At 35.3% G+C, this 11,137-nt stretch overlaps 1 protein-coding gene across 1 annotated transcript; it reads right to left on the reverse strand.

Annotated features, from left to right (window-relative positions):
- Positions 1-6,532: 6,532 nt before the first annotated feature.
- On the reverse strand, positions 6,533-10,469 carry LOC149144929 (cholesterol 22-monohydroxylase CYP90B52-like). Its single transcript, XM_089452310.1, has 9 exons — positions 10,231-10,469; positions 9,615-9,945; positions 9,348-9,500; positions 7,752-7,988; positions 7,523-7,621; positions 7,349-7,427; positions 7,135-7,241; positions 6,922-7,040; positions 6,533-6,689 (listed from the first exon to the last, which is right to left on the reverse strand). Exons 1-9 carry the CDS (start codon positions 10,467-10,469, stop codon positions 6,587-6,589), a joined length of 1,467 nt encoding a protein of 488 aa, XP_089308436.1. The 3' UTR covers positions 6,533-6,586.
- Positions 10,470-11,137: the final 668 nt, after the last annotated feature.

Consider the following 11,137-nt stretch of genomic DNA (forward strand, 5'->3'; position numbering starts at 1 on the left):
AACACAAGCACTATGCCAAGAACTGCCCACAGAAGAAAGCAAGGAAGAAGGAGCCAACAGTAGTGGCAGTATGTGAAGCTCTAGCTTCATAATTCGAACTTGATTTCTCTATCATTGCATGCATGGCCGACACTTCCATGGGAGGCGTGTGGTATCTTAACAGTGGTGCCTCATTCCATATGACGAGGAATATAGATCTTTTTAGTGATTTTGAGGAGAAAGACCTCAAGTAGAGCATAGAGTTTGGAGATGACAAGAGGTATAGAGCTACCAGGATCAGTAGAGTTACCTTTCAGAGGGACTCTGGTTCCCCTCTCAGGATCAAAGATGTGATGTATGTTCCAGGACTAAAGAAGAATCTTGTTTCAGTCGTGGTATTGGAAGACTGTGGCTATGATGTGGTTTCTAGTAAGGGAAAGGTTTTCCTTAGACACATCATCATGGGACAGATGAAACAGATGGGTGCATGTGTTGTGACAGAGCCATCTTCCTTTCAAGAAGCAGTGCAACAACCAGTTTGGGTTGATGTGATGGTGGAGGAGTATGACTCCGTAGTTCGAAACAATGCTTGGGATGTGGTCTCAAGACTGGAGGACAAGTCAATTGTGAGCTCCCGTTGGATTTAAAAGGTAAAGCAAGCTACAAATGGTAATGTGGAGAAGCATAAACCCATATTTGTGGCCTGTGGATTTTCACAGGTAGAGGGGATTGACTATGATGAGACCTTTGCTCCTGTTGCAAGGTACTCGTCAATCAGATCTATTTGGCACTATCAGCACAGATGGGTTGGAAGATCCATTAGATGGATGTGAAGATTGCCTTCCTCAATGACATGATTGAAGAAGAGGTGTACATAGAGCAGCCCGAAGGTTTTGAAACCTTGGACTGTGAGTCACATGTGTGCCGACTCAAGAGAGAATTGTATGGGCTGAAGCAAACACCTCGTTCTTGGTACACCAAGATAGATAGCTACTTCATTGGGTTGGGCTTCATGAAGAGTGAAGTAGATGTGAACTTGTATCACATAGTGGTGGAAGGTAAGTTGTTGATCACTATACTTTATGTAGATGATCTCATACTGACAGGTGATGAGAGGCTCATCAAATCTTGCAAGGAGGACCTTGTAAGAGAGTTTGATAAGAAGGACATGGGGCTCATGCATTAATTTCTTGGCATGGAGGTATGGCAGGGAGATGGGGAGTTGTTTGTATCTCAGGGCAAGTATGCCAATGAGATACTCAGGAGATTCTGCATGGAGAGCAGTAAACCCATGGAGACTCCTCTAGCTAGTAACAGGAGGAAGGAGGATGCTACTTCAGGGGAAGTAGTGGAAGCTACTGTTTATAGGCAGCTTGTGGGTTCACTCTTGTACTTGGTGAACACATGACCAAATATGTGTTATGCAGTTAACCAACTTAGTCAAGCGATGGTTAGGCCTACCAAGCTGTATTGGAAGGCGGAAAAGCATGTATTGAGATACCTCAGAGGCAATACTCAGTTTGGGTCATGGTACAAATGGACAAAGGGAGCGAAGTTTCAAGGCTTCACTGATGCATATTGGGCAGGGAGTCCATCTGATAGGTAGAGCACATCCGGAGGGATATTCAGTATTGGGACAAAGACAGTTTCTTGGTACATCAGGAGACAAAGATCAGTTGCACTCAGTTCTGTAGAGGTGGAGTACATGGCTGCAAGTCAGGAAACATGTGAGGCTATCTGGATGAGGAAGATCTTGGTTGGTTTGTTTGGTCAGTAGATGGATCCTACAGTGATTTATTGTGATAATCAGAGTTGTATCAAACTCTCTGAAAATCTAGTTTTTCATGATCGGTCCAAAAATATTGATATCCAATATCATCATCTTAGATATTGTGTATTGAGGTAGATCATGTTGTTATATTACATTCCCACAAAGGAGCAAGATGCTAACATATTGAGAAAGGAATTTTCAAGATGTAAATTTGAGTTTCACAGAGACAGGATCGGGGTAGTTGATAATCCCTTTCTTGTTGAGAGGGATTGTTGAGAAATGGCAACAAGAGAGTCCAGTTTAATTTTTCCTTGAATTAAACTAGGAATTAAATTCGAATTCTATTCTCATAGCAACTTAAATAGTTAAATTAAGTTTATTAAACTTACCTAACTTAGGAAATTCGAGTTGGAAGTCTTTTTGAATTCAGGTGTATGTTCTCCCTACTTTGTAGGAGTCGAATATGAGTTAATTGTGAGTTGTAAAATAGAAGACTCAGTTTCATGAGTTAATTAAGTTAAATTAGTTCTCACACTGATTGAGAGAACTAATAGTGAGTTAACAGTTAGTGGTGTCACTAATGAACACCACTAGTGCTACTCTAATTAACTGGATATTTACTCATCTAAAACTCATGCATGTCGATTATGAGAAAGACCCAGTTGAGACTAGAGTGCAGGGACAATGCACTATTTGTTTTATATTTTTCTGAGTTGCACTGATAGTGTATGCAATCAGGAACTGATCCTTGAGGGATTGCAGTTTTTAGAGGCTTTATTTCCCTTTAAATACAAGTTATCATCTATAGCAATTACACATCGGAATAGAGACTTTGAGAGCTTGTGAAGAGGCTAATCTTTGGCCTTGACCTTGCTTATGAGTTGGAGATTGAATTTTCTGAGTGCTGGGATTGTTCTAGAGAGAACAAGCATTATAATTTCATCTTGATTTTCCAGATTAATGCAATACAAATAGTGGGGTTTTGAGTTGTGGCTTTCCCCAGATATTTATTGTGTTATGTGCCATTGATTTGTCTTCCGCTTGTTGATTATTATTTTTCTCGATCTTTATGTGCTTCTACTGTAAAGAGTAGAAGTAGATTCTTGTCTCTTGTTTTAGTAGATTACATGAGCTTGTGAATCTACGAGATTTTATACAGTGTTATGTGGACATCATGATAAATTGAAGGATGGTCCAAAAACTTGTAAATACAAGTGCATAACATAACTCCATGAATATAAGTTCAATGTTCTATATATGGATGACATCGTGGTATATAGTGAGGGTATGTAAGACCACACAAAACATTTGGAAACTCCATTTGAGGAATAGAGGGAGTGTCAGTTGTATTTGAAGAAGTCTAAATGTGTTTTTTAGCGTACAAGACACCATTTTTGGGCAATTAGATTGGATAGGGATGTGTTCATATGGACCCTACCAAGGTAAAAAGAATTATCTAACTCGAAGTAACCACACAACGTGCATGATTTGAAGGTCTTCCTAAGGTTTTTCAACTGCTATGGGAGGTTTGTGAAGGTATACTCCAATATTGATACACCACTCATTGACTTAGTGAAAAAGGACACATTGTAGAGATGGACTATTGTGACCAAGTAAGGGTGATTCCGCAATTGAAAAGGATATATCCCTCGACAAATTTAAAGAGATGGAAAGATGAAGAATACACAACTTAGATAACACACAATCGATAAAGGAGGATATGCAACATGGGAGAAAGACTAAACACCGATACCCTGAAAACCTATACACTTGATGGGGTTGACCAACAACAACAAGAAAAAGATAACACTCTGCTAAAAGCTTCTAGAATAAACTCCAAAATAACTACTACATGTAGCTTAAATGACAATGGAAGGAATGGTACCATGCTAACTAATGAGTGCATAACCATCAGTGCCACACACTGGGATGCAATAGTTGTTATCTACCGGTATAGATCCATCTTAACCATGGATCTAGCAAGAGCGAGAGGGCTCAAATTTCTTGAGGTGCAAACCCTTTTTATAGTGCAAAACTTTAAAAAATTGCACCTCCAAATATTGCATCCTTTAGGGATTCGGTAGATGATGGTTAAGATGAAACATTGTGTGTGTATTTAAATTACATTTTTGAATGCATAAATAGATTCAACCCTTTGAAAATTCTTTGAATACATGGAATAAAATGGCTTAAACATGCAATTCCAATAAATATTTGCATCATTCAAAATTAACTCTTAATAGAAGGGTCAAAATGTAAAATAATGATACTTGAAAGCTATAATAATAAGAATTTATTTTTTCAATTACTTTATATACATACATTTTATTATTATTATTATTATTATAGTATAAACTTTAGCATTGAAATATTTTATTTATGGATTACATTGTTGATATTAAAGTTTTTATTCTATTAATATACTTTTAAATATATTTCAATATTACTTAAATTTATATAATGAAATATTATGTACATTGAATTTTTTAATTATTATTAATATTTTTTTAATGTCACATTAATTTTATATTAAAAATTGAACTAATTACACATTTATCTCTTAGTAATGCTATAAGAAAGGAATTAAGTCTTTTTTACTTTCAATTACTTCTCTTTGCACATTGAAATATTTTATTGTGGTTCATATATATACATATATGTTTATGTTTTTTCTAAAGTTGATATTAAAATAAATTAGTTAACATGAATATTAAAATGGTTTATTTACATATCCAATTGAAATATGAAAATATAAATAATATCAATTTTATTTGTTTTGATTACTTTACAAGAATTTTAAAGTAACTTATAACTTAGAGTAAGATTGAAATATTCTTACCAAATCACCTTTGTAGTGGGTTGTAATATCAACAACTAATAAAACAAGAACAATTAATAAACCAAGCACAATTAGAGTAAGACTACATTTTATAATACTTTTAAGTAAAACTAACCAAATATGTATATTTGTTTTTATTTTGATTATAGTTGACATTATTTTTTAATTTAAAGAATATTTTATTTTTATGTAAAATTAACCAAATATGTATATACTTGTTTTTTTATTTTAATTAAAATAAACATTATTTTTTAATTTAAAAAATATTTTATTTTTATTTTAAAAGAGACGTGTAAACTCCACATTAATCATGAATAAAATTGTACATTCCCCTCATACTGCCCTATAACCATTAGGCTCAATAATTTACATCACCATCCTAAACCTCTTAATCACCACTACAAATCACCATAATTAAAAGTGGAAAGATAAGATAAAAAAATGCTTTGAGAAGCTCCAAACGAAAATGCTCTTAAGAAGCTCCAAACAATTAAAACCCAGTAACACTATAACCAAGATCTCCAACGCCATTTTTTTTATCACATTAGAATAAACATCAAATTAGTGTGTCATTGAAGTGGAAAAATGAAACATAATGTGCTATGCTTTAGAATAACTACCACCTTTCATCTTTAGGGAGAGCAGATAGGAGAGCGAATGGCACATCTACCTTTCATCTTTAGGGAGAGCAGATTGGAGAGCGAATGGCACATCTGCACCTATATATGCCTGGTGGTATGAATACCATATGCCCTCATGCCTGGTGGTTGAATACCATATGCCCTCCTCCCACTTAGCACCTCCATCTCACCTCATCTAGAAAGTCAAAAAAAATATAATCATCATTATCAAATTTTCATAATATTATTTAAAATAAAATTATATATTTATAACTATTTAATTTCTTATTATTCTTAATAGATATCATTATCATATTATTTTTATATATTTTTTAATAAAGTAGACACTCATAATATTTAATTTTCGTTATTTATATAAATTTTCAATTATTTAATTGCAACTAGATTTTATTTTATTTTTTATATTAAAAAATTAACAAATAAATAAATAATTTTCCATTAACCACTAACCACTCATTTAACCACAGAGAAAGTAACGATATTAAATTAGCCATTACCAAACATAATAGCTTATAATAAATTACAATTAAAATTTAATTATAACTGTTGCTCCTATAACAAGATAGGAGGGAAAAATTTGAGAAAATTATAACATTTCCCTAGACACGCAATAATAACTTTATTTTCCTGCAGGTCTGGAATATGTACAACGCTTAATTGCAAGTACTAAACCACGAGTTAAAAAAAAGGGCCATGGGTTGGATGAACCTCTTTGAAATATTTAAGCTGTTGTTGCAATTTTCAATCTCGATTAAATATCCTTACCAGCAGCAGCTTATAAACTAATTCCCAGGTCGAACACCAAGTTAGAATTCACAATTTGGTTAATGGCTTGAATTACTGTTTATTAGTGTATTCAAACTGGTAGTGATCATGGACTTCAGGAATATGTTAGTTTAATAAATTCTATCTTAAATGCAGAAATAACACAATCCAGACATTTGCAGAATGTTGGAAACTGTTATGAAAATTCTGTGTACTGAGCCCAAAAGTCAAAGGTTCTGAGCTTATCCACTGTGTAAGCTGCTTTCACATGGGATGCACATACACTGTTTGCAACGAGGAAACATGCAATAAAATCTTAATTTAAGAATGCACAGTGCAACCATTACAGAATAAGAAACATAATAATTTTATTATTATGGTCGTGGTATAGAGAGTGCCATGTGATCAGCTTTATCAAAATTTTCGCGCATGTGGTTTCCACTTATTTCTGTTCGGCAGAGTAACCACCGGCCTTGAAGTCACTGGACATCCTCACACGGTCTCATCATGGAAGCAATGAATATACTTAACGTGTATATTATTTACAATATCCTATAACCTACTGTTAGCAAAATGCAGCCAGGTGGGTCATCAGCAATGTGATTCTCTGATTGGTCTCACTCTTATGGGAAGGCCCTTCTCAAACTCTACGAAAGGAAAAGCAAGCGCACGGTCTTCTTCTGCCAATTCCCAGCTGCACCAACAATAAACAAATTTTTAATCTTTTTTATCAATCTTATCAGGTAAACATTCAGAAAAATCATATATAAGAGAAAAATCATATATATCATATCTATAGTCTTTAAGTATGAATTTTTGGAAAGTTTTCTGATCTAATTGTTTAGGCTTACTATTTTTTTAAAAGTTTTCCAATGTATTTTCCTATTAGAATAGGATTCCAACCAGAAAAAATATATAAAATATACCCTAAGTTCAGAACGAGGTGATGAAGGAAAACAGCAATCTCCAACTTGGCAAGCTCGAGACCAGCACAGAGTCGTGGTCCTCCTCCAAATGGAGTAAAATATGTATTGGGCTCCAGTTTCTGAAATTTCCAGTCCAACCCAAACGATTTTAATATTCAGTCGTCCCAATTCACAGTCAAAATGGATTAATTTATTTATCATTCTGTCCGATACCTTCCATCTGTGGGGATTGAATTCCACAGGTTCATCATATAGATCCGGATCCAAGTGGACCGCTGCAAAAACTGGCAGAACTTTCCATCCAGCAGGGATGTCATATCCTGTCAGTAAAAAGAAGATTAGTTTTACAAGAACTTTGAACTCTATATTCTCAGACTGACTAAATATATAAAGAGACCTTATACAATTCCCAATTTAGGTCACAGACCTTTGAAATGCACGTCCCTTATTGCTTTTCTGTGCACAAAACGAACCACGTTGCCTAGCCGAAGAGTTTCATTGATGACCTACTTCATCACAAAAATATAGTTCTCTATCAAAATCTTGCACAGTGAAGCCTGCCATTTTGCTTCAAATTAAGGGCTAGGGCCTGTATACTTACATTTTGAGTGAAATCCATGGATTTGTAATCGTCCCAGTTTAAAGTTTTCCTCTCTGGGCTCTGTTGTTGCCTTGTTCTGACAATACCCAAATGCTCTGACTGAGGAATTTTTGCAAAATATAGTTAGATGTAGTATAGTGCACAGAATGCCCAAATTACATGACCTAATGAAAATGTTTTGGACAATATGTATACAAAACCAGGTGATTTTTTTAACACCGGTACGTACCCTGAGAGTATCCACTGCCCATGGCGATTTGGCCAAAAAATGCAAGGCCAGAGTTAAGCCCACAGCAGAAGTTTCATGGCCAGCAAAGAGGATGTTGAGTATGAGATCCAGTATTTGTTCAGTCGAAAGCCTTCCATCATCCATGACATTGCTGAGGAGGTCGTCGTAGTGTACGTCTGGATGTCTTTTTCTCTCGTCCATGGTCTTTTTCACAAAGTCCAGTATCTTTACTCTAGACTGCCAAACAACACGAGAACTCTCAGCAACATAAAACCTAAATTGCTTAGCAACACCATAAATTGCTAAGCGATTCTACAGTTCTTGGCAACATAAAAATTGAATCGCTTAATGACAACAAAATGCTCAGCAACAAAAACGTTGAATCCTTCTCAGCAACCTATACATTGGAATTGCTAGCTCACGAAGTGCCCTAGGATATAGATTGCAGAAATGTCTGTTGCTTTGTATGATATAAATGTTGAATTTTTCTCAGCGACCTACACATTGAAATGGCGAGCTCATGAGGTGCCCTAGAGTCTTGAATGGGGAAGTGTCTGTTACTTTGTATAAGATTTGCTAGGATTGTTCAATAGACAGAAAATCCAAGAACAAGGCTTTGTTGCAATTTGATTTTTAAAGCAAAGCCAATTGAGCAACCCAAATTTCATTCTAATTGGTTAAAAATACGGAATTTTTTGAAATGCAAATCATTTTCAAAATGCAGCAACATTAGTTTCATCTAGGTTAAAAGATTGGAATTTTTATAAACGCAAATCTGTTTGGAAATACAAAAGTCAAAGTAAATCTGATACAGTCAAGTTTGATAAATCCTAATGATCATGAAATTTCTATAACATCAATACTAACATGGATGTCAAATTCAATAAAACATAAACGCTTATATGATATTCTAAAATGTTTTTCTAGAATGCAAATTTTCACTTTGTAATTCATAGTGTGTGAAAATAATTCATAGTGAAAAAAGGGTTTTTGGAAAAAATAGTTATAACACTGTTTTCTCCGTAAACTACTTTTCACTTTGTAAAATGTTATCACAGTGATATATGTTTAAAGGAGTTTGCTATGCATTAATGCTATTTATAAGTGTTTGTTATGCATTAATACTATTAATAATATTTATCTGGTGTCGATTGTGATTAATCTAAATTATGGTTAGGTCAGGTCATAAGTCTGTTTTGAACTTTCTGCTTTCCCACCTGAGACAGGTAACATTTAACAAAGACGTTGTCTAAACAGTTATAATTTTGCATAGATGGTTGGATTGGAATTTTTCTAAGAAATATGATTGTGGGAGTATTTAAATTATTTTTTTTATAGCCTAAATAGATTTAAGAGAACTAAATGTCATTTATAAAAAAAAGACTCAGTACTGTCAAAAACAAAAAAACCATCTAAAATAACCTAAATTTTCAAAAATTCCCACATTTTTTTTTTTATTAAATCAGACAGAAACTTTATTATTTTCCTAACCAAGACGTGGCCTGTTTAGACTGCACCCTAAACATCCAACGCACCCAGGCACCCTAAACATCCAAACTTACGCCAATACATACATTAGTTATTTTGATGAATTACCTTCAACGCTTTCCTGTAACTAGTCCCGGGAAGATTTATAGGCACAGAGATGGCACCCTTCATGAACGTGAAATACTCCTTCATGAGATCATCCGTCTCAGGCTCCCCAGGATTGAAGCTCATCATCTGTTTTGCCATCAAATTGAAAGTAAACTGCGCCAACAAAACCTCCTGCCCCTTAGTTTCTGATGATTATCAAATCTAAGCATAGATAGAATTAAATTCAATACCTAGTGCGAACAATTTTTTTTTTTCCTGAGAATTAACCTTCTTGGCTTCGAGCTGTGCAGAGAAGGGGCGCTGCTCCATCTTCTCCCATGAGTCGAGTGTGAGAAGGGTGTGTTTCTCAATATCACCCAATAAACGGCTCCTCAGGTTGCTAATGCTCATGAAATTTACAGCTATGGTTCGCATGCATTTATGCATTTCTCCAACCAGAACGAGCATCGACCATTTGCCCAAAATTCCCCCGATGGTGCTCGGATAACTGCATTCGAACAGCCTCCCTTCGTTCACCAGGATAAATTTGTTCAGGTCCGGGTCTGCAGATACTATGGTGGGATGCCCAAATAGATGAGATTTGAATATCTTGCCATGCCTGTTTATATTATCAGCAAAAGGATCAGTAAAATAAAATGATGATGAATATTTGTGAGTGTATATTTTTATTTCTTGTGGTTATGTTGATGTAAGTTTTTGGATATTTGTTGGTGTCCCTATAAACACCTGCAGACAACATATATCCAAAAACTTACATAGACATACTGATGAATGTTCTCTTGCATTGAAACCAATCTTTCATGGATCAGGCATTGGGAAAAATAGTGACCAATTAATTCAAGCCTAACAGAACAGATGCCATTGATATCAAATAGTTGAATACCTTGAACAATTTTCTTGCATGAAAGACCCAGGTGAGGTAGCTGCATGAGGCTTCAAAAATTTCAGTGTTCCACCCAACACTGGCCATTCAATATTCCCAGGAGGCAGATTCAGATGCATCAACCTCTTCTGCTTGTTCTCCTTAGTTTTACCATTGTTTAACCTCACTTTGATCACCCAAATCAGAATTAGCAGGAAGAGAGCTCCAGCGCCTATGGCTTGTCCTTCAAGCAGTCCCATTAGTGAAACTGCTCGCCGATTTCTTTCTTATAAGCAAAGTTCTGCTAGATGGTTGTACGGGTTCGGTCTTTTTCTTCTTTCTCCCTATGGTCGTACGGGTTCAGGGTTCTCTTTTATGCACAACTCTGATCCATTGAATTTAGTCTGTGAAATTAATAACTTATCTGCTCCAGACCAATTGATCGGTGCAATTAATGGCCCTTTGTTTTTCAGATACCCTCTCTATGCTCCAGATCGGTACGCCTACCTTTACGTTGTCAAATATTCACTGCATGGATTTCGATTTGCAGAAAAAGGAGTGAAATAATGTGGCATTCATCTGCTATCAGATCATTCCTACCGTCATCCGTTTTTTCCTGCGCAGATATCGAAGGGTGGTTTTGTTTCTAGACTAGTATTTCCAATCATTTCTGAAAATCAATAAACAATATAAAACGTAGCGGGTCACCGACCCATCTTCACAAATCAGGGCATGAAGGGAATATTATTGGTAAAAGGGTTGAGCAGGGCATGCTCAGCCCAAAAGAGAATATTGGGTGTGAAAGGTTGCATTAGATTAAAGCCCAAAAGAGAATATTGGGTGTCAAAGGTTGGATTAGATTACGCCTTTTCTTCATCATAAAATTTATAGTAGGAATTTGCATAGGGACTCATATTTTTCTATTCTA

This window comes from Pinus tabuliformis, chromosome X (assembly GCF_031772625.1).
Source record: "Pinus tabuliformis cultivar Carrire ecotype Pingquan chromosome X, CPIR1, whole genome shotgun sequence".
Classification (NCBI taxonomy): Eukaryota; Viridiplantae; Streptophyta; class Pinopsida; order Pinales; family Pinaceae; genus Pinus; species Pinus tabuliformis.

Coding starts and splice junctions, on each gene's coding strand:
- LOC149144929 (XM_089452310.1), bottom strand. CDS start 10,469: ATGGGACTGCTTGAAGGACAAGCCATAGGCGCTGGAGCTCTCTTCCTG. Junction 7,041..7,134: donor TCAATCCCCACAGATGGAAG/GTATCGGACAGA, acceptor TGGAAATTTCAG/AAACTGGAGCCCAATACATA. Junction 6,690..6,921: donor CACCTCGTTCTGAACTTAGG/GTATATTTTATA, acceptor TTGTTGGTGCAG/CTGGGAATTGGCAGAAGAAG.